General features: G+C 35.8%; 3 protein-coding genes and 1 pseudogene across 3 annotated transcripts; 2 read left to right on the plus strand and 2 right to left on the minus strand.

Annotated features, from left to right (window-relative positions):
• On the plus strand, positions 1–3895 carry LOC129877841 (actin-66). The gene is made up of 5 exons (XM_055953378.1): positions 1–145; positions 1831–1902; positions 2013–2406; positions 2627–3240; positions 3531–3895. The coding sequence occupies exons 2-5, from the start codon at positions 1843–1845 to the stop codon at positions 3594–3596; spliced, it is 1134 nt and encodes a 377-aa protein (XP_055809353.1). The 5' UTR covers positions 1–145; positions 1831–1842; the 3' UTR covers positions 3597–3895.
• A 275-nt stretch (positions 3896–4170) lies between these two features.
• Positions 4171–6873, plus strand: LOC129876810 (uncharacterized; annotated as a pseudogene).
• Positions 6874–7164: 291 nt separating this feature from the next.
• LOC129877588 (probable L-type lectin-domain containing receptor kinase S.5) lies at positions 7165–9255 on the minus strand. The gene has a single exon (XM_055953112.1). It carries the CDS (start codon positions 9239–9241, stop codon positions 7220–7222), a length of 2022 nt encoding a protein of 673 aa, XP_055809087.1. The 5' UTR covers positions 9242–9255; the 3' UTR covers positions 7165–7219.
• A 1285-nt stretch (positions 9256–10540) lies between these two features.
• LOC129876416 (protein NCA1-like) lies at positions 10541–15632 on the minus strand. The gene is made up of 8 exons (XM_055951856.1): positions 15477–15632; positions 13244–13729; positions 12887–13109; positions 12587–12732; positions 12342–12429; positions 12017–12160; positions 10993–11142; positions 10541–10899 (listed from the first exon to the last, which is right to left on the minus strand). Exons 2-8 carry the CDS (start codon positions 13714–13716, stop codon positions 10846–10848), a joined length of 1278 nt encoding a protein of 425 aa, XP_055807831.1. The 5' UTR covers positions 13717–13729; positions 15477–15632; the 3' UTR covers positions 10541–10845.
• Positions 15633–24030: the final 8398 nt, after the last annotated feature.

Consider the following 24030-nt stretch of genomic DNA (forward strand, 5'->3'; position numbering starts at 1 on the left):
AACGAACGAACGAATTCCTCAACAGAAATTGAAATTTGAGCCTCATTTTAAGCTCAATTTCATTTGTTCATAACATACACTTTCCACCCTTTCAAAAACAAGAATAAAGGATCAACAAATACTATTTTGTGAAAATCCATTAAAGGTACAAACTTTACTTATGAATCTTGATTTATTTTTCTCATGCTCAATACATGTTTGTGGATATTCCTCAATAAAGATTGATGCTTTGGTGAAGGAGTCATTTCTTTAGATTGATCTTTTGATTTAGTGGTGTATGTGATTTGAAAATCTTTCTCATTCTTAATTAATGTTTGTGGATATTTCCTAATAAAGATTGATGATTTGGTGAAAGAATTTTGTGGGTGTCATCTCTTTGGATTGATCTTTTGATTTGGTGGTGTGTGTGATTTTAAAATTTTTCTCATTCTCTATCAATGTTTGTGGATATTTCCTAATAAAGATTGATGATTTGGAGAAAGAATTTTGTGGTTTTCTCCTGCATTGCTCCGACTCGTTAAAAATGTCGAAGTGTGTGTGTTAAATCCTCTAAAAGTAGTGCATTTTGGAGGATCTGATATGGGAGTGCGGTAACATTTTTGGAGAGTCCAAACAACATTTTTGTCTCTTTGGATTGATCATTGATTTGGTAGTGGATATGGTTTTAAAATCTTTATTATTCTCAATCAATGTTTGTGGATATTTCCTAATAAAGATTGATAATTTGGAGAAAGAATTTTGTGGTTTCCTCTCATGTTGCTCTGACTCTTTAAAAATGTCGAAGTGTGTGTGTCGGATCTTCCAAAAGTAGTGCTCTTTTGGAGGATCCAACACGGATGCAACATTTTTGGAGACATTTACCTCTCTTTGGATTGATCATTAATTTGGTAGTGATGTGTGTGATTTTAAAATCTTTCTCATTCTCAATCAATGTTTGTGGATATTTCCTAATAATAAACATTATAGTTTGGAGAAATAATTGTGGTTTCCTCCCGTGTTGCTCAGACTCTTCAAAAATGTCTAAGGGTGTGTGTCAGATCCTCCAAAAGTAGTGCATTTTTGGAGGATCCAACAAGGCTGCGACAACATTTTTGGAGAGTGCCAACAACATTTTCCTCTTTTTGATTGATCATTTGATTTGGTAGTGTATGTGATTTTAAAATCTTTCTCATTCTCAATCAATGTTTATGGATATTTTCCAATAAAGATTGATAATTTGGAGAAAGAATTTTTTGGTTTCCTCCTACGTTGCTCGGACTCTTCAAAAATGTTAAAGGGTGTGTCAGATCGTCCAAAAGTAGTGCATTTTTGGAGGATCCGACACCGGATGGCAGCATTTTTGGAGAGTCCAAGCAACAATTTCCTCTCTTTGGAATGATCATTGATTTGGTTAGTGTATGTGGTGATTTTCATCTTTTTTGTTTGTTGATTTATTGTGCTGGAAATGGATAATAGTTTCACTGTTGAAGCTGGATTCTTGGATCTGCATATGGGTATCTCTTCCATTTGAGTGAAATGTCAAAAGCTAGATGTGATTTTTTTTAATTGCTTTTTTTTCTTTTCTCATTCTTTTTGGTAGATCTATTTGATTTCAAATTGATTAAGCATGCAACTCAATTGGAATTTCTATTGTTTTTTATTATTCAAATGAACTTTTTTTAACGTAAATATGATTTAATCCAATCATAATGCACGAGATCTTTATATGTTGCAGAACCATTTTGCTGTTAGAGATAAATGAAAGAGCTTACCTGCATTTGCTGCTATTGTTCTTTGTATTAGTACACTTTCGGTTTTAGTAACATGAATATATCATCTATCTTATTCCAGAACACATAAAAGATGGCAGAAGGTGAGGATATTCAGCCTCTTGTCTGTGACAATGGAACAGGAATGGTTAAGGTAACTACGATATTTCACTGGATTCTCCTGAACTTTTGGTCTCATTAAAGACGGCATTGGCCTTATTTGATCTGAAATACTGACTGTTAATCTTGTCTTGAAATTGTTAGGCTGGATTTGCTGGAGATGATGCTCCAAGGGCTGTCTTCCCTAGCATTGTGGGACGTCCTCGCCACACTGGTGTGATGGTTGGCATGGGCCAGAAAGATGCCTATGTTGGTGATGAGGCTCAATCCAAAAGGGGTATTTTGACTTTGAAGTATCCAATTGAACACGGTATTGTTAGCAACTGGGATGACATGGAGAAGATTTGGCATCATACCTTTTACAATGAACTTCGTGTGGCTCCAGAGGAGCACCCAGTTCTCCTCACAGAAGCTCCTCTTAACCCAAAAGCCAATCGAGAGAAGATGACTCAGATCATGTTTGAAACTTTCAACACCCCTGCCATGTATGTTGCCATTCAGGCCGTTCTTTCCCTCTATGCCAGTGGACGTACAACTGGTAAGCTCTGCCTTTGCTCAACCACGTACAAATATTTTTGTCGAATGCTTGAAACCAGCTTTTCCACTGAAGTATAGGATTGCTTATTGGTTGAAACATTGTGTTGAGTCCTGTTTTTATTAGGTAGAGAACAGTATAAGTGAAAACAAATTATTACGTTAGTTGTGTTCCTCAATTTAAAATCACGCATCTGACGGTGGAGTGTGCTTTTTGATGCCAGGAATTGTGCTGGACTCTGGAGATGGTGTCAGCCACACAGTTCCCATCTATGAAGGTTATGCCCTTCCACACGCAATCCTGCGTCTTGATCTGGCAGGGCGTGATCTCACAGATCACCTCATGAAGATTCTCACAGAACGAGGCTACTCTTTCACCACCACAGCCGAGCGGGAAATTGTTAGGGACGTGAAGGAGAAGTTGTCTTACATTGCCCTTGACTATGAACAAGAAATTGAAACAGCAAAGACCAGCTCATCTGTGGAGAAGAGCTATGAGCTTCCTGATGGACAGGTTATCACCATTGGTGCTGAGCGATTCCGCTGTCCAGAAGTGCTGTTCCAACCATCAATGATCGGAATGGAAGCTGCTGGTATTCATGAAACCACATACAATTCCATCATGAAGTGTGACGTTGATATCAGGAAGGATCTGTATGGAAACATTGTCCTCAGTGGTGGTACCACAATGTTCCCCGGTATTGCTGATAGGATGAGCAAGGAAATTACAGCATTAGCTCCAAGTAGCATGAAGATCAAGGTTGTTGCCCCGCCTGAGAGGAAGTACAGTGTCTGGATCGGAGGATCTATTTTGGCCTCCCTCAGCACATTCCAGCAGGTACGCAGAATCTGCAGGAAAATCTATTTTTAGTTTTTGTAGTCTGCTTCATTTTAAAGTTGCACAACTTAAATCTTATTCATTATCTTCATAAGTAGTAGATTGCTTTAGCATAAAAACCAATTTGCATAGGTGACTTTACTATGGTTAAGAAATGCGAATTATTTGAGAGCAAATGCTGACCAGTACTTTCTATGCTAAATACTGAGCTCTTTCAACGGAATGTGATGAACAATTGTCAAGGACACGCAAGATATTTACTTATGAGATTTCTTTTTTCATGAGTACAGATGTGGATAGCTAAGGCAGAGTACGATGAATCTGGACCTTCAATCGTTCACAGGAAATGCTTCTAAATACAGCACGTTGAGAAAGAGATAACTGAAGAAATATACAAACTTGCATTTCCAGAGCAGCACCCCGTCGATTGGTTGCATATAATATGCTTCTCATTTGTATTTCCTTTTGATTTATTTTTGTTTCTATTCCTTTATCTGAGTCAATCTCAAATATTTGGTCATTGGTATGGAAAAAAAAAAGCAAGCAGTTCATGTTAAAGTCAATTTACCATTAATATTCTTATGTAGAAGAGTTGTATTTGAAAAATGATGTTGTGTTTTGGATTATGGATAAAGAGCTTTGTTGATTCATTTTATATATTCTTTTGGTCTCAATTTTTATGTACTTAAAACAAGAAACATCTTTCATTTCTCCTTCTCCATGATCAGTGTCTACCTTAAGGTTTTTCTGTATTCGAGTCTAGCCTCCAACGCATCAAATAGTTCGTCAATTCAACTCCCTGCAAAAAGTTATGTAAATCGAACATTTAAAAATCGTGCGCGAGGCCCTCCAGGTGCGATGGCCAGCGCGACACTTAGAAACAACAAATTTGTGTCTGTCTCTCTGTGTCTGTAAAGTGATATAGAAAAAAGCTTAATCAAATGGGGGATTACCATTTCGTATACAAGGATGTCGAAGGAGCTTCAACACAGTGGGATGATATTCAAAGGAAACTTGGTAATCTTCCTCCAAAACCCCCTGCTTTCAATCCCCAACCTTTTACTCCTTCCCAAAATTAAACTTCAATGATTAAAGACAAAAATTGGATTGATGAGAAAAGCCAAGATGAACTTGATGATCTTGAAGATGATCCTGATCTCAACGACGATCACTTCCTCCATGAATGCAGGTTACTCGTTAATTTTTCTCTGGGGTTGTTCTTAATTGACCCCTTTAATGTGTAAAAGAACAAATTTTACTCCAGACCCTTCTTTTTGTTCTGTTCATTAGTGCTTATTGTTCTTTTGGCCTGCTCTTAATAGAACCTTTTAAGGTGTAAAAGGACTAAAGCTAATCAAGAACCTCTTTTTTGTTCAGTTTATTGGTGAATATTGTGATTGTTCTTTTTGTTTTCTCTTAATAGACCCCTTTAATATAGAATGAATCTTTGGTGTATAAGAAGTTGTTTTTTGGTTGAATTCATTGACATCCTTAGCTGAAAAGTGATTTCTTGTTTCATGAATTGTTTTGAGTGCACCCAAGAGTGTGGTGTAGTGGTCAATGAAGTGGTTGAGAGACATGATGTCTTAGGTTCAAATCCCAATGGAGATAAAAACAATATGTGATTCTTCTCATCTGTGTGGAATGTGACAAGTATCCTGTGGAATTAGTCGAGGTGCGCGAAAGCTGGTCCGGACACTACGGTCATAAAAAAGAAATATCACTATTATTGTAATGTTTTTTTCTTCTTGTAGGGTCATAGTTGTCCTTGGTTCATATGAACTTGATTCATGAGCTCCTAGTTGAATGAGAATTTGATTTCTTCCCATCTGTCCAACCTTTGGTGAAAAGAGTTACCCGATAACTATACTGGCGAGAGATAGCATGTACCTCGTGCAAATTAGTAGAGGTGCACACAAGATTGGGTTGTTCGTGGAATATTCCTAAAAGATAGAAAGAACGAATCTTTGGTCTATAAGAAGTTGTTTTTTAGTTGAATTTATTGATACCCTTAACTGAAAGATGATTTGATGTTTCTGTTCGCTTTTGGAATGCATGATATCACCAAGTCCTTTTGGTTTATATGAACTTGATTCATGAGCTCCTAATTGAATGAGAATCACTAAAACGCGCGATATTACAGTCATTTTACAAGGTTAAAAGGATAGAAGCCAATTGATATTGTAGTCCAGGAAGACATGGACTAATATAACGATAACATAGCATGCTTAAGACTTCTTTGCTTATATTCATTTCAATTTCGTCCACATTCTAAACTGTTTTTGTGTTCAGTTTCTAGCCAGTTGTGCTTCTTTTCGAGTGAAGATTAATTCAAGCTACTTTTGAAGCTCAAACATGAACATTTTAGAACTCTTTGATAGGTGTTACAAACCAGGTCCCATTGGTTTCTCTTACTCATTCTTTGGGTGAGATTAGTTTTGATGTCTTATTTAATAAATAAAGGCATAGATGATTTCTCAGAGTCTTACTTAGTTGTATGCTTTTGAAAATTTTTGGCTTCTTTTTTCAACTTAATCTTTTTTTGCTTATCTACACAACCCACAAGCATCATGCACATAGAGAATGAGGCGTTAAGCTTGAGAATTGGGATGAATTGTATTGTTTTTCTTGTGTTTGCAAATGTTAAAGGAAGAAGAGGTTGGCAGAGATGAGAGAAACTGCTAAGATTGCTAGATTTGGAGCAGTGATTCCAATTTCTGGATCAGATTTTGTGTGGGAGGTTTCCCAAGATCCAGAAGATATTTGGGTGGTTGTAGTTCTATACAAGGATGGGTAACTAATATGTTCATCTCTTTTATTTTTTTTTTCGTTTACTCTCGAGTTTCAAGTATCTTTAACCTTATGTTGTTTAACTCTGTCCCCTTTTATTGATGTCTTTGATAGATGTTCAGAATGTCAGATACTATTGCAGTGCATAGAAGAGCTAGCAACGAGATATTCTGCAACAAAATTTGTCAAAATTATCTCTACAGATTGCATCCTGAACTATCCAGATCATAATCTTCCTACTATTTTGGTGTACAACAATGGTGCACTGAAGTCAAACTATGCTGGAGTTTGCAGTTTTGGTCGGAGATGCACACCTGAAAGTATGTTTTCATTGTGGTTGTTCCCGTTCCCTTGTCTTTCTTTCAGTTTTTATGGAGATTTAACTATTTTTGCCAACTCCCTTCCATGCATTTTGAAAAAAAAACAAAAAACTTAGATCTTTCCCTGCTGCATCTGACCATTCTCAGCAGTTATTTCCATGTATGTTTCTTCTGTAGAAACTGCATGCCTCTATGCATGGTTTTACTTTAATTTTTTGCAGCGTTTATCAGGTAGTAAGTCCGTTTCATGTTCCACTTAATGTTTGCTTCTTTTAATAGTATCTGCTGGCTTATCATTTGGTATGATTGCTCTATACTTTTTTCGATTGTAGGTGTTGCACTGGCACTCTGCCAATCAGATCCTGTACTAAATGATGGATGTAGAAAGGATGAACAATCCAGAGAAGCTGTTCTTGATAGAGTGCGGAAGAGTTTCCTCAAGAAGGTTGTGGCAGAACATGAAGATGAGGATGGATCTTCGAGTGATAGTGAAATTTCCATTACTTCTTTGTGGTTTTGGTAGAACATTTATGTTCTGTAGGAGTAACTCATGTTGATGTCTTTGTTACAATGCTGCTTCTTTTGTTTTCAGTTTTTACTTGTTAAGTTACTTATGGCATTATGTACCACTGTGGAAAAAGTTCATTATGGCAATGTCTAAATAGAAAATTATTTACAATGCAGAAAAACGAACACTTGGAAGAAGGAACCTCCCCCTCCCCACTACATACACACAAAGAAAACAGAAAGAAACATTCATGACTTGCATTTATGAATTTACAAGTATCTTTTGCCTCCTAAAGAGTTAGCTGCTTTGACAATGAGCAATAGTTTTTGTGAACCTTGATGATGATCCTTAAACTCTGCAGTCATCTGCCACTGAGTACTGTAATTGTAAGTTGTCCATCCTGGAGAGAGTCACCAGCAGCTTCGTTAGACGATGGAGCTCTGGCTGGCCATACAAATGCAGGTTTCTCAGTGGGGATATTTGGCAGAACTGATTCCCCTGTAAGAATCTGCAAAGTAGTTTTCATGCTTGGCCTTTCATAGGGATTTGGATGACAGCAAGCCAATCCTAATATTAACACACATTCAGCTTGCTCTTCATCAAAGTCTCTATCCAATCTTACATCTATGGCATCAATGATCCTTCCAATCTTGTACAGGTCCCATACATATCCAATGACTCTGTTACTATGGTTATTCTCCTCAAATTGTTTTCCAGGTTTTCGACCACAAGCAACTTCAAGAACGAGCACTCCAAATGCAAAGACGTCTGTTTCAACTGTGGCTCGGCCTATATGGAAACTCTCTGGTGCCATATAGCCTATTGTTCCAGCAATCTCTTTTGTTGAATGATGAGTCTTTCCATTCACTTGAACTGTCCTAGCTAATCCAAAATCTCCTATCCGAGCATTGAGTTCTGAGTCGAGCATGATGTTGCTAGCTTTTATGTCTCTGTGAATTACTCTTTTCTGACACCCATTGTGCAGATAATCCAGTGCTTGAGCAATCCCACAGATGATGCCATGCCTTATTTCCCAATTCAGACTCAACCTTTCTCTGTTTTCTTCGCAAAGTATCAACTTGTCCAAGCTCCCATTTGGCATGAACTCATAGACTACAAGAAGTTCATTGCTCTCGTAGCACCATCCTATCAATTTGACAAGGTTCTTGTGGTGGAGATTGCCTATGGTTGTGACTTCTGCTATCAGATCTTTTGCCCCTTGACTTGAATCATTAAAGAATCTCTTCACAGCCACCTCTTTTTGATCAGCTAACAACCCTTTGAGGACTACTCCACATCCTCCTCTTCCAAGAATGTTCTTGGGATCAAAGTTCCCGGTTGCTCGTTTCAAGTCCTTCAGCTGGAATCTCTGAGGTGCAGTAGCTGAATTCTGAATCTGAATCTCTATATTCTCAGATTGATCTAACACTTGCATCCTCTTCTTTTTTCTCCTCCAGGTGAAATATACGAAAACCCCACCTAGGAATATAACCAGAATCGATATTACTGGGATCAAGATCCACAACCATAAGAGGCTAACTTCATTATTGTTCCCAATTTCTGTGCTTGTAAAATTCCATGCCTTTATGCAGTTCAGCTGATTATATATCCCAGTTGAGGCTGAAAATCCGACGAAAACATCCTCAGGGAGATGACTAGAAAGATCAAGAGGCATGGAAATGATGGGATTTCTCTCATTGTCTCCTGTTTGATTACTCATGAATGTATAAACCTTCAAGATCTTGGATTCTCCATCATACCGGATGCTTGCTATAACATCAATAGATTGTGAAAGGTTAACACCACGATCACTCAATGAGACTTGATTGACAGAGTTAATGCTGTTTATGTCAATGCCAACATGATTATCATCAAGATCATCAAGGTAACTTTTCCTTGTGTCGAATTCAACTGCAAATATGTTGTTTGAAGAAGATCCATTTGTACTTGCATTCACAATTCCAAGCCATTGTCCATCACTGTTATCCGGGATTGAGTCAGGACCACTTTCTTTAGTCAATATGAAAGCCAATCCTTCACCCCATGGATCACTCTTAGGTGTGATATTGATCACGAACGTTGAATTAAACGATTCTGTGATGTTTTTCTTTCTGTTCCATAGATTCATAGGCTGTGAATACCATATTCTTCCAGACAAATTGCTGATGGAAGCACCACTAGAATCGATAGTTACTTGGATAGCATTAAGTGCTATATTGGAATGCTCGGTAATGGTGAAATCATTTTCGTTTTTCTTGGTGAAATTTTGGTAGCTGAAACTCAGACAATCCACTCTAAGAACCAAAAATACTTCCAAGAAAAGTATGAATATGATCAGATGAACAAGGGAAGTTAAATAACTAATCTTGCCTAGATAATACATATCAACATACAACAACAGCTATGTTCTTTTTTGCCTCAAGAGTGAAAATTTATTGCAAATTTTGTGCATGACAGAACTTTCAGTTGAAACAAAGGAGGATATACTTTCTCCATTTTATTGAGAAAGTTTCCAAGTGATTTGATCAAAATGTTTGACTTGGATTAAGAAGCAACTTCCTAGGTGTTTCCACTAATTTCTTATTAGCTTGTTGTTCTCCGCATGTTTTTCTTATATTCCCTTGTCTATCAAGTAACATTCTTCCAAAGAGAGAGAAGTTGGTTATTAGCGGCATCTTGAAAAATGTCCGATCGAAATATGATTTTTAAATTAGTGGATGTTGTGAAACGGAGTTATGATACCATACACAAAAAGGAAGAGACTCACAGAATGACAAGTGATAAATAGAGTTTTTCTACATTTTCGTTAATCCATAAACAAGATCTATACCTCTAGAGAGGTGTACATTTTGTTTTTTCCTTTTGCATTTTATGCGATGGTATAATAAACCAAGTGCAACCAAAACTCTCAAATGGATGCAATACATATATTTTCGCTTTAACGACCTAGATTTATAGTTTAGTAATATTAGTGGAAGTCTCCCACACTATAAGTGTGAGTTCGATTCTCATTATTCCCCCCCCCCCCCCCCTTCCCCCCCTTCCCCCCCCCCCCCCCGGCTCTTGCCCTTTCCAATTCACTAATACAATGCAAAAACTCTTGTTGAAAAACACTCAATTTAATCGACTAATTTAGCATAAACATCAGGTCCAAATAAGTGTTCCAACCAAAATGGTTGACTTCTCAAGATTTGATGTGATATTTGAGATTTTAGCTTGAGAAAATCCTAACATAATGATTTCATCATATATAAACTAATCATAGAAGACTAACACATTTTTTAAGTATATCTTATGTCAATACTCAATACTGGGGTGTGGCTCAATACTGACGTATAGCTGCACGTTTTTCTGGTATTATTACTTATAAATGAAATTTGAGAAGAGTAGAATTTATGCAGACCTTACCCTTTCTTCGTGGAGATAGAGAAATGTTGTTTTCGATGAAAACATCTAACGAAAAAGGTTTAGTAAATAAACTATAAGGCATAAACCAAAGTCACCTCAATTCAGTATCCAGAGGTTAAGTTGAATTTTTGTGTATTTTTTATTCTATTTTATTTGGGTGATCTTATTCTATATTGAATAAGGCACCAATCTACTTTTCTTTTGATACTGACACACATACCTTTTCAACTGTGGAATTAGTTGCCATACCTTATACTTTTACAACATTATCAGAAACCTCCAATAACTTTAATAATATTGTTAACTTGTGGTAAGGATACTGAATTTGTACACTCTTCAAGTACTAAGAGGTACATGCACAAGATGCTGAAATTTTGGAACATAGGACTATACTAACTTGCCACAGGCATATTACTTTTGAAAATCTCACTTATTCTACTGCGTTTACACTGAAGTTAATCTTGGGTTGCCTCTGAACCAAGCATCTAGTGTTTACACCAAACTATATGACAAACACACATTGTTCTTATTCGTCCTTAACTATGTCGGAAAAGAGTTCACTCAGGCAACTGAATCAAGTTAAGTTTGTTTGTTTTCAAGTTGGCTGTTGAGGAACTCGAGCACTGATAGCCGCTGCAAGCAGACACAGGACCAAATCAGGTTTGCCTGATAAAAAAGATACACCAGTGAAGTATATGATAAATTAAGAGGATAGATGAGTATTACCCGTTGTTCAAGGCTAACTTCTTCGGGTTTTAGTTTAAGGGATTGCAGTAACTTTATGCCTTCTTGAAATCCTTCAACTGCAGTATCCTCATCCCCGAGATTTCGATCAATATCAGCAACTTTGGCTAAGGAAATGGCCACATCGACTATCTGGAGTAACGGAAGAGAATTATATAAAAGAAAAATGAGACGGGGCTGAACAAAAAAAGGTAGCACGGTGCACAAAGCATCCCCCATTAGTAGGGTCCAGGGAAGAGGTGCACCCCAAGAGGTGTGATGTAGGACAAAAGAACATGAAAATCAGCATGCACGTATAAGTCGGTTAAAGTTAGCTGTACTCTTTTGTTTTGAGCATAGTGAATGAATAAGTTGCCCAAAATTCAGCTTAAATTAATTTGAAAAAGAAATGTCTTCCACATAAGATCTAAAACATAAACAGCAGTAAAAGTCTTCTCCACTGAAACATCCCCGGATGGCCAGCCAGTTTGTTTTATAACTGAAAATATCCCCGGAGGGCCAGTCAGTTTGTTTTATAACCGAAAAATCCACGGAGGGCTGGCCAGTTGCGCGTGGTTCGAAACTGGGTGGATAATAGCCAGCTCCTCTACCCTTCTCCACTTTAAAACTAGTTTTTTTTTGCAGCAACATTTGGACCTATGACGTGCGCCTAACCCACACACAAACCTTTAGGCAAAAGTAGAGATGACAAAATGGGTAATCGAAGGAAAAAGGCTGATCCATCACCCCTCAGCACCAGAAACCATCAGCAACATTTTATCCATGGAAAGATGTTCAAATAAATGAGGGTAAAATGTGGAACTCATCAGCATTAAAACACAAGATGAAAATTAATGAGAAATTTCCATGTGGCAAGGATGCCACATATTCTGGGCAAGGAGATGATTAATTCTTTTGGATATCAAGATGCCACATGCCACAGGTTCTTTGACAAATAAATTTATATGCTTCCAACAAATAGCAGTGCCAATAGTGATGATCATTAGATTAGGAAAGGTACACAGACCTGAGATGGCATAGACTGTTGCTTGATGGCATTGCGGCGAACATCCAACGCCTGAAAATAATGTGATCTTGCAGCTTGCAGATCACCATCATAGTATTTAAGATCTCCAATTTTGTTTAGTGAAACAGAAAGCGTATGTGTGATCTGCAAAGTTTTTTTAAGGAATTAAATAAAGCACACACATATGAAAAGATATGCATTATATCATCATAGCTTATAGCAAAATTAAATAAGGTGCACTGCTTAGTTCACAAAAATATATTGAGATACATACATATGTACATACAATACATGCGTGTGTGTGTGTAACATCATTAACAGTTACCTCTAGATCATCTTTGGGTACTTTCAAAAGGAAATTGACACTCTCTTCAAAGTAAGCAACTGCAGATACAGCATCTCCTGTAGCTCGACTACAGTACAGTTCAAGTTATTTCTTTTAACAAATTAAATGTCCAAAACTTCTGTAATCACTTTAAAAAATAAATACCTAATATCACTAATAACACTGATAAATGACTAAGGGAATGGCATATTTTTCATTCAAAAGAGACTTTGATAGAGACACACCTGCAGTCACCAAGCATACCAAGAACTGCTCCAAGCTGTGAGCACAACTCGGATGTATTCCCCATTCTCTGGAGCTGTTCTCGGATGTCATCTGCACACATAGTAAATCTTGATTTTGCACTATCAATATTATTGGCACGAAAAGCCTGCAAGTTAAGCCAAAAGTTAGCGGAAACCCTGAAATGTGATTCACTAGCTAGTCTCACATTATACAAGAAAGAGAGATGGCAGGCGCTATGTCACTCTGAAAATTGAGACAATTTCTGCACCAGAGACTAGTGAGCTTTTTGGTAAACTTACCCGCATGGCCTGTTGAACCAGGAAAGCTCCCCGCTCCAAAGACGCGTCCTCATATATAACAGTTTTCTTTTCCCCTATATCTTCTTGCTCATTATTAGACCTCTTAATCCTTGCATGCCCTTCAATAAAGCGATCAACAACATTCTGAAGATTCATGTCGGCCTCAATCTTTTCAATATCAGCACCACATAATGGGCAGTCCTTAAAGCGGGAGAGACATGCCCTTTTACCAAAAAGATGTACAACTTAAAAATGTCCAGAAGAATCTTTATTTTACCCTTGTTCTTGCTTTTAACACGGGGGAGTGGCATATGTGGGAGTAGAAAGATCATATAAGAGTTATTAAATTACACTTACTTGCAGAATACATGTGAACAGGGCACACATCTGCTGCTATCATAAAGAAGTGCCTGACATATCATGCAGCTAAAAGGACCCAGTTTAAATGCTTGAGAATCATAACCAAAGGGGCACTTAGGTGACAAAGTGGCAGATTCTCCAGACTCTTGTTTAGCCTTGTTCTCTTGGACAGTCTGTTGTTTATTTTGGTTGTCATATCCAAAGGGGCACTTAGGTGACACAGTTGCAGATTTTCCGAACTCTTGTTTAGGCTTGCTCTCTTGGCCATCCTGTTGTTTATTTTGGTCGTCAGAAGGTTTCTTAAGAGTTGAATCATATCCAAAGGGACACTTAGGTGACACAGTTGCAGCTTCTCCAGACTCTCTTTTAGGCTTGCTCTCCTGAGCCGGTTGTTTATTTTCGTCATAAGGTTTATTAAGAGTTGCATCGTCGGGTCTGGAAGCTCCAGCAAAAGGGCAAACCGGGATCATCTTGATAAATTCCCTGTAAAGGGTACAAGTGATTCATATCTTTTGTGAAAAAACAGAAGACTGCAGACCAGACAACTACTGAAAAGCCAAAAATCCAGCAAATCAACAAAGAAAGTGCACATGCTTCGTCAACAAAACTTTGCAGGAAACAGTAGAGTTGATGACTTAAGAGCAGAATTCTGACCAAGAACTAGCTATTGCTTTTTATTCTGTTTCAGTCTACATAATGTAGTTAACATGTAAAATCACATAAAGTTATTTAAAAGCTTCTTCTACCTTAAAAGTGCCATCTGGCTTCAAACAATGCACACTCAATACCCTAGTAAAAATAATCGAAAGGCAAGGAGTGCCACCTCACAGCTCACATGGACATTTGTGACAACAAATCTCAACCTTCATTCACCTATAACTCTCATAGTACTTAAAAAAATTCCTCTTTTACCCTTCTGAAAGAGTTATCTATTTTACTTTTGCTTCTTCACGTCATCACCAAGGGAAAACTGCTCAACTTTGTGACAACAAAATAATTCTAATTGCAGATCAAGTTTGAAGGGATTTAGGATGTTAAAAGAATTGTCTTTAATAACTTAAATTTAGACAACATACTGTGACAATTATCCTAAAATTCCACAGAAATGGATCATCCATCACTGTCCGTGCAATAAACGAACTCAGGAATTTTAGCTCTCACTCCTGCAGTTTTGCTTGACCAAACTTAGTACACTATTGTTCTGTTTAAAATGTTAAGGCCAGTATTACTGGAAAAGAAAAATCAATTCCCACTTTAAAATCCAATAAGCATCAAACTAAAAAGCCGTCTGAATCTATCAACAACATTCACCAATGGTTCTGAAACTAAAACTAGTATCAACAAACCACCACCACCAACATACCCAATATATTTCCACAAGTGGAGTCCAGGGTGGGCAGGTGTCCACAGACCTTACCCTCACCTTTGTGGAGTAGAGAGACTATTTCCAATAGACTCTCAGTTCAAGAAAATTGTTTAAAAGAAAATGCAAGAGTAAAAGCTGTAACAAAAATATTGAAGAGAAAACAGTACTAACATTACAAACATTAAAGATAACCAAAGTAAAAGAAACAACAATAGTAATAAATCGAAGCATAATAGTAATAATACTTATGAAAGGAACAAATAGATGCTCCAGACTAGAATCCTACTCTACCACCCTGAAGAGAGAAAACACTCTACTACCTATTAATCATCTATCCTATCTAGAATCATATCCCCAGTGAGCTGAAAATGTGTCATATATTGTCTAATTACCTCTCCTCAATTCTTCCTCGATCTACCTCAACCTCCCTTCAAACCTACCTAACTACACCTACCCTAATCATCAACCTTCATACTATCCTATCTAGAATCATATCCCCAGTGAGCTGAAAATGTGTCATATATTGTCTAATTACCTCTCCTCAATTCTTCCTCGATCTACCTCAACCTCCCTTCAAACCTACCTAACTACACCTACCCTAATCATCAACCTTCATACTATCCTATCTAGAATCATATCCTTGATTAGCTAAACATATCATATCCTGTTCTAATTACCTCTACTCAATTCTTCCTCGATCTACCTCGACCTTCTCTTCAAACCTATCTAAACGGGTCATTTTCAGCTCAAAATGGATCTTAGGGCAATTAAAAACAAGCGGAAAATCAAGAATTAAACTTGAAATTTATGAAGGAATAGAATGAAAAATCAATGAAAATTGAAACAAAAATCAGATTTTTTTACCTCGAGGGTTTTGCGTTGATTTATGTGCCCCCAAAATTATGGATGAAATTAGATTTCAATTCCAATAAAGTGAAAAAGAGTCTGCGAGAATTTCTGATCAACGATAAGATAAATCGTTTTATTTATTACTATTTTTTTCTACTTATTGGAATTCCATTATTCTACTTATTTTTATTTTTATTTTATATATATATAGGAATATCGAGAGAATCACAACTCAGATTTGCAGGTGTAATTTAGTAGTCAGTTCTGTCAAGTTAATTTTTTTTCTCATTCCATGTTGGTATTTATATTATGGCTCGATTAAATTTAGATTTATATTAAATTTTTTAATATTTAAGGTAAGACAACTCTATACTCAACAATAATAGGCTCAAACCTAGAACTTATATTTACTTTAGATTATTTGAGATGTTTGATAAAACTAGCAATGTGAGCTCCTTTCCTCCATTAATAGAGGTTGAGCTCAAGAGAGAAAACACTACTTGAGAGAGAAGAGTTGTGAGAAAATGAATCTTATTGAAGGATGAAACTAAAACTGAATTGTTTACGGATGATGTATGTATATATACACATGGAGACTTTCTAACAGTCCTAACAGAATTGACAACAACTAACCTTGCAGTAACTTTGCTAACTAACTGACTAACAAACTTGACTAATCTTAACTAACTTTGGCCAGCTAACTAATCATTTATAACTACTAATCTTATCCACACACCCACACCCCTCCAAGTTGGAGGTGAGGTAAACGCAGACAACTTGCTTAAGAGTGTAGCATGCTTGACCCTAGTTAAGGCTTTGGTGAAGATGTCTGCCAATTGTGAATCTGTGGAGATGTGATGAAGTGTGATCAAGCCTTTTTGAAGTTTGTTCTTAACAAAATGAAAATCAATCTCGATGTGTTTCGTTCTTTCATGAAAGACTGGGGTTTTAGCAATATGGACTGCTACTTGACTATCACAAAAGACATGTATAGGTAAAGAGTACTGCACAGTCAGTTCAACAAGTAATCTTTCAAGCCAAATCAGTTCCCCTACCACTTGTCTAACAGCTCTATACTCAGCCTCTACAGTTGATAAAAGCACAGTAGCCTGCTTCGTAGACTTCCAACTAATGGGACTATTACCTATAAGCACTAAATACCCACTGACTGACTTTCTTGAATTAGGACAGGTTGTCTAATCTGGGTCACAATAGGCACTAACAGTAAATTGAGGTTTATTAGAAATAAAAATTCCCAATGTAGGGTGTTTGTATGAACTGGATGAGGTGCTGAACACTGTATGTTATGTCCATCCTTGTGTTTGTGAGAAAGTTAAGCTTTCCCATTAGCTTTCTATAATGAGTAGGGTCTGCTAACAACTTGTCATCTGTAGCTGTCAGCTTCTCAGTAGAATCAAGTGGTGATGTAGTGGCTTTGTAACTCATAGAATCAAACTCTTTTAGGAGATCAGTAGTGAACTTTCTCCGTGAAATTAGAACACCATCATGTCTGTACAATATCTCTAGTCCCAGAAAATAGTGTAATCTTTCAAGATCCTTTATCTTGAACTGAGCATGTAAGAAAGCTTTTAAGGAATTGATTTTTTCCAAATCAGTACCAGTTAAGATCACATCATCAACATATACAACAACAAAAATCAAGAAACACCTATTCTTTTTGTATAATAGTGAGTAGTCACTGCTGGAATGTATGTATCCTTTGGAACATAGATTGCTGGCTAATTTATCATACCATTGCCTGCTGGTTTGTTTTAAAACATATAGTGGCTTTTTCAATCTACATACTATGCTACTATTATCCACTACAAACCCTTATGGCAATGTCATATATACCTCCTCATTCAAATCACCATGTAAGAAAATATTGTTTACATCTAGTTGATATAAATTCCATCTTTTTTTACAGCTAAAGAGATCAAGGTCCTAACAGTGGTCATTTTAACCATAGGTTAAAATGTCTCATTGTAATCTATCTCAGTCTGTTGAGTATACGTTTTTACTACCAACCTAGCTTTGAACCTTTCCATACTTCCATATGCTTTGTGCTTTATTTTGTACATCCACTTGCAACCAATAACATTCTTACCTTTAGGTAAAGTGACTAACTTCCAAAGTATTATTTGCATATAAGGCTTCAAACTCTTGTGTCATTGCCATTTGCCATGAAGGATTTAAGATTGCCACTTCATAAGAAACAGATTCACATTCACGTGAGATGGTCTTTACTAACTGTTGGCTATCAGAACACAGGATGGTGAAACAAACATGATCATGGTTAGAAATGAAGGCATTCAGGGAGTGTTGAGGATCGGGAGCATTAGGTGCAGCAGATTGCAGATTAAGCAAGGTATAATTGTATTCTTTAAGGTAGTTAGGGGTGTGAAGTGACTTGGTTGTTCTTCTAGGGACTGGTGGAACATTAATAGAAACATAAGGAGAAGTATTGGATGGGATGATGTAAGTGTGGACTGTGTATTGGTGTCCAGTGTGTGGTCACTAGTGTTAGTGTTTACAGAATTATTAGTAACTTCATTTGGTGTTTTCATCCAACAAACTATCATCAACAAAGATATTTGATGTACCAGGCATATAAGTCAACTTATCAGAATAATGAACAAAAAATTGTAGTACTGAGTTAAAACTGGAATCAATAGGAGCAATAACAAAAGGAAAGACATTTCATGAAAAAATACATCTCTAGACATATGAACTCTTTTGATAGCTAAGTCTAGAACCTTGTAACTTTTTGTATTGAAAGAATATCCAACAAAGATATGGGTGTTGCTTTTGGTTCAAACTTGTCTTTATGAGTTTTCAAGGTGGTTGGGAAACAAAGGCATCCAAAATTTCTAAGGTGAGAGTATGTTGGCTTCTTTTTATATAGGATTTCATATGGGGATTTGTTGTGTAGCATTTTTGTAGGTAACCTGTTGATGATGTAAGTAGCAGTTAGTACACACTCTCCCCAATATTTCATAGGCAATATGGATTGAAAAAGGAGTGCCCTGACAGTTTCAAGAAGATACTTGTGTTTCCTTTTCACCATACCATTTTATTGGGGTGTGTATGGACATGATTTTTAGTGTATTATTCCTTTTTCTTGAAAGAAACATGTAGCCTCAGTATTTGTGAATTCTAAACCATTATTAGATCTGATGGTTTGAAATTGATTTTCTATGAGAGATATAAAAGTTTTGACAGTTTGAAGTGCATTGTTTTTTCACCTAAGTAATTGTGTTCAGGTTGACCTGTTGTGATCATCTAACATGGTAAGGAAGTAGTGATAACCATTACAAGTAGGTATGTAGTATGGTCCCCAAAGGTCAATATGAAGTAATTCAAAAATTGTGTTGGTTGTGGTTGTACTTTCTAGAAAGGGCATTCTAGTCTGTCTAGCCATAAGACATATAGCACAAGTGAATGGTTGTCTAGTAGAGAAGTTTACAGGTATGATAGAGATACTCCTCATCTTTACAAAAAGCATATGTCTTAATCTAGCATTTTATAAAAGTTTAGTGTCATAATTTTGAGAAAGAGTTACAAGAAAAGAGGAAGAACCAGTTGCATAGAAGAAACAAGATAAGAGTTGATAACAGAACATGAAGAATTAGTAACACAATAAGCTTCTTTATTAATTGTTTGATGGTATTTTATAGTAGAAGATGATGAAGCTTGACATTTATTTCTAACAAAGGTATTTTCATCTTGACTATTGACTAGAGAAGGAACAGATTGACAATTGGAAGAATAAAATGTGGTATGGAATGCATTGTTACCATCAGAAGGTGAGCAACAGTTGTGGCATTTGGGACATAGGAAGTACATGCCATTCCTGGCTCTACCAAGTTCCAGAGAAGGGCTCTTCAGAGAAGGGCCCTGCAACAAACAAGAAAGACTATTAAAACTTACTATTCCTTTAATTTGTAGGGCTAAGCAATGAACAGAAATCAAATTAAACTTGAAACTAGGTACAAACAATACCTTGTATAAAGTTAAAGCTGAATTTAAACAAGCATAACCAATTTCAATTACTTTAACTCTGTATCCATTTGGTAAGGTGACTAAGAAAAGGTATGGCAGTATTCTAATGTTTGTGAGGTTGTGTTTATTATAAGTCATATGGTGTGAGGCTCTTGAGTCTATGATCCAAGAACCAGCAGTTAGTTTAGTACACTTATATGATAGATCACCCATTTCAGTAATTGAAGAGTAGCAAGCAAGTATACCTGCCAAGTTTACAGCTCCACTCATCATTTTCTTGAGTTGTCAATTCAATTTCCAACATGTATTGTGCCTATGAGGTTCAGTAGTTGTTCATATTAGTCTTTAGACAGATTCACTAGCACTTGCTTCTGTAACTCAGGATGTTCTACACACTGAGTTATCTCCTTTTCAGAAGCATACACATTTACTGCAGAACCTATGCCTTTTTCCTTGTGAAACTTAGAATTAGGTAGATAACCATGAAGCTTGTAGCATTTATCTTTAGTATGTCCAGGTTGTTTACAGTAGTCACAAAACAAGTTTGACCTGTTCTGTGAGTAACAATTATCAGTACTAGATCTGTCTCTAATCATATTGTTGTTGTTAGGATTACCAGAACTACTTGCACCACCTTTGTATGAATTGAAGTTGGTTCTGAAGCCTTTTGATCCTACACCATTGTGAGATGCAGATGCACTTAGAGAAGTAGATTCTAGGGCAGTGTGGTTGTGAGGCTTTACTTCCCTTTGTTTTGCTTCTTGTAACAATATAGCAAAAGCATTTGCCATGATGGCAAAGTATTCATCATCAGAATATTGCCTCTTATGGCGGTGTATATCTCATTCAAACCCATAAAGTTTATAAGTCTTCTATCTTGCTCAGCCTTGTGCATTTTAATTTTTCCACCATATATGCACACATAAGTACATTAAGAGTTGATGTTTATTGTATTCATTTATTCCCACAACTTCTTCATCTTAGTATAATATCCGATAATATTTAAGTTGCCCTGCACAAGATCATTTATCTCCTTTTGGAGCTGATACAATTTGCAGCCATTTATTTGGTCATACTTATCCTCCAATTCTTCCCAAATCTCTTGAGCATTGTTGACATATTTCAGGCTATCTCTCAGATCAGGTAAGAGAGAATTCAGAATCCAAGAGGTCACCATATCATCACACCTTTTCCATTGCATGAAGTTAGGATCCTCTGAATTTGTTCTCACTATTTTTCCATTAATGAATCCTATTTTACTTTTTACTGATAAAGCTCGAAGAACATCTCATCTCCAGGACCTATATCCAGTTCCATAAAAAATTGCAGGTAGCAAAGTTGAACCTGTTGCTTCTAAAGGATACAAATAGAGAGGACTATTGATCTCCATCCTGACTATTGTTGTTGTTGTGGTGTTCGAGTTGTTTGTGATGGTGTCGGCTAGAATGTCAACCATGAATGAATACTAGACTATGATCTCAAAGAAATTTGACAAATGTAGTTAAGAAAAGCGAAGTGTGCAACATTGAGGAGAAAACTTTTGACAAAAAATTACAGATCACAACAACAAAAATCTGTCTTCAGTTTCACAAATTTGAAATGCAGTTTAAGAAAAATAGAGTGAATAACAACGAGCGTAACTTGTACTGAAATGATCACAAACAATCAACAGAACACACGAGTTCACAATTCCTCTAATTTACAATTATGAACCCTAGATGTCCGAGAAAGAAAATTTGGGGAAAGGAAAAAAAATGATCGGGTGAGACTCACAATTCGAGCTGCGGAATGAGTCTCAGAAGTAGCAAGGCTCTGATACCATGATAAAACTAGCAAGGTGAGCTCCTTTCCTCCATTAATGGAGGTTGAGCTCAAGAGAGAAAATACTACTTGAGAGAAAAGAGTTGTGAGAAAATGAATCTTATTAAAGAATGAAACTAAAACTGAATTGTTTACAGATGATGTATGTATATATACACATGGAGACTTCTTAACAGTCCTAGCAGAATCAGCAACAACTAACCTTGCAGTAACTCTGCTAACTAACTAACTAACAAACTTTGACTAATTTTAATTAATTTTGACCATCTAATTTATAATTTATAACTACTAATCTTATCAATGTTCGATTAAGCTTTTAAGAGAAAAATATATGTTTTTGAAAACATAAATTGTTGTTTTAATACTAACAAAATTATTTCTTAAATTAATTGGTTATATAAATTGTTCTCCAATCAAAAGTACTCACACTTTTAACAAAAAAGTCATTTAAATAAATAGATTTTAAAATTTTGATCAAACAAGATATGAATAAAGTTGTACATGACATATTTTTAATACTACGCACCTCCATATATACTTTAGTAGTATAGTTTTTTTTAAACACCTTATCCGACATTAATTTTAAGAATCGAATAATTCCGAGTATCATTCAAAGAATATAGTGAAGGGGACCCTTGGAGTAACTGATAAAGTTGCTGACATGTGACCAGGAGGTCACGGGTTCAAACCTTGGAAACAGACTCTGACAGAAATGCAAGGTAAGGCTGCGTACAATAGACCCTTGTGGTCGGGTCCTTCCTCGAACCCTGCGCATAGCGGGAGCTTTAGTGCACCAGACTGCCCTTTTATTCAAAGAATATAGTATATTTCAGAGATCAAACTCAAATTATCGTCTAATTAAATATAAAGGGAATTACTAGTTTGAGTTGTTTTCTTTTCCACCTTATTTGGCTAACAATAAAAATAATGAAAGTGATATGGTAACTATCCCTAGTAAATATCATCGAAGGATCGATGTTGTTTTGATTTCAAGTTTTGGATTATTTTATTTTTTTGATATGAAACATTTTTTCACAATGGGCTACATGAAACAAATTTAAATTAGTAGATTTTTAATGTGAATATAGAACTCCAAAATGAAAACCAAGACAAAAAACTATCCTTTGAAAATGTAATTTACACTACTCTTCATTTCATTTGCTATGTATGTTACTGTTATATTTTGGTAGTGTCAAAGGGGGAAAAATACCTTTTAACACATGAGTTAAATATAATAATATGATATATATATATATATATATATATATATTAAAAATATATATATTACTCGCTAGTGTGATCAAGTTAGTTGAGCAGGTTAGCTTTCAATTAATGGGGGATCTCAGATTTGAATTAAATCTCCTATATGATTTCTCAATCGAGCTCATCGTATAGGATTTATCTAGTGTGATTTATCTCTCATGTATGCTTAATTTATGGATTATTACATTTATGTATATGTTATCTTGTGCGTATCCGAAAAATAATGGATTCCCATGTAAAAAAACATATATATGTAGAGTATCTAAACACATATATTATTCCAATTTCTCACATTTAGATTTCTTAATAAGTTTTCCTTAATTGGAACCAAAACAATGTAGAATATCCCTATTTCATTTAAAGAGGATTTTGTAGCTCGGTTGAAGTTTGATTCACACCTTGTAATTTTCATCCCCATTTTTACAAAAGTACTTCTTTTTGGACTGATTTATTTTACTTATCATGATTATTAAAAATAATTAATTCAAAATATTTGTCACTTTAATAAATTAAAATATAATCATATATTTATTTCACTATCCACTTATCATGTGAATGAATGGGTGGGAGGGGGTGGAATATCATGGGATTTGAAAGGCCAACAAAAATAAAGGTCCCATTTGGGAAAACAATTTTTTGGGTTAAGTCATCAATTCATGCAAGCTAAGCTTATCTCATAGTTATATTGTGTCCCCATTATTTTACCACTTTTTTTGTTTGTTTTGATGTTAATATATATGGGGTCCCTATTCTCAAACTCCCTATAGATTTATAGATCCTTGTATTGTGGTTGGAATCCTTTTGGATGCCATCATCTTACCTGCTATCCACAAAGGCAATTATTTGGTTGCTTTGCAGCAACAAAACAGCTAGCTAGACATTTTTACTTTTATAACATGTCTTATTTTTAGGAACCTATAATTAGCTTGTAAATTTTTGTAGAAATTTCTATGAATTTTATAACAGCTATAAGATTGGAATTAATGTTACACACTATATATGGTGAATGATAAGCTACTCAAGCCATGAGATCACAAGTGTTGCAGATGATATGGATGTTAAGATGAATGTAATACATTTTGAGAACAAAATGCGAGAAAGCACAACTTGATGAGATGGTTTCAACATATTTTGTGTCGACTTATAGATTTCATATGTACGAAACTACCAAGAAATTAATTATAAATTATCTCTAAAGGCCTACGAAGCCTTGGTATCACTAAAAATTGGTGATGAAGAATAAGAATGTTAACTTTTGTTCTTTTTTCTCTTTTGTTTTACTAGTCGTCCCATGCATCTATGTGTCCTTTTAATCTTTGATAAGTCCTCTTTTCAAACCCAATATGTGGACATGATAATTATCATGAGTCTCCACCACCACATCAACAATATATTTTAGCGTAGTCTTAAAATCTATTCATGTTCACAAGATAATTTTACAAGATTGCGTATACATCAGTTTCTTAAATCGGTCCCACAATTA

The sequence above is a fragment of the Solanum dulcamara genome, chromosome 12 (genome assembly GCF_947179165.1).
Source record: "Solanum dulcamara chromosome 12, daSolDulc1.2, whole genome shotgun sequence".
Lineage (NCBI taxonomy): Eukaryota > Viridiplantae > Streptophyta > Magnoliopsida > Solanales > Solanaceae > Solanum > Solanum dulcamara.

Bases quoted from the DNA above. Each gene is read 5' to 3' on its own strand.
- LOC129877841 (XM_055953378.1), top strand. From the start codon at position 1,843: ATGGCAGAAGGTGAGGATATTCAGCCTCTTGTCTGTGACAATGGAACA. The intron at 2,407-2,626 runs GTAAGCTCTGCC...TTTTGATGCCAG, and splicing joins TGCCAGTGGACGTACAACTG to GAATTGTGCTGGACTCTGGA. The intron at 3,241-3,530 runs GTACGCAGAATC...TCATGAGTACAG, and splicing joins CCCTCAGCACATTCCAGCAG to ATGTGGATAGCTAAGGCAGA.
- LOC129877588 (XM_055953112.1), bottom strand. From the start codon at position 9,241: ATGTATTATCTAGGCAAGATTAGTTATTTAACTTCCCTTGTTCATCTG.
- LOC129876416 (XM_055951856.1), bottom strand. From the start codon at position 13,716: ATGATCCCGGTTTGCCCTTTTGCTGGAGCTTCCAGACCCGACGATGCA. The intron at 12,733-12,886 runs GTAAGTTTACCA...CTTAACTTGCAG, and splicing joins TGGTTCAACAGGCCATGCGG to GCTTTTCGTGCCAATAATAT. The intron at 11,143-12,016 runs GTCTGTGTACCT...CCGTTACTCCAG, and splicing joins AACAGTCTATGCCATCTCAG to ATAGTCGATGTGGCCATTTC.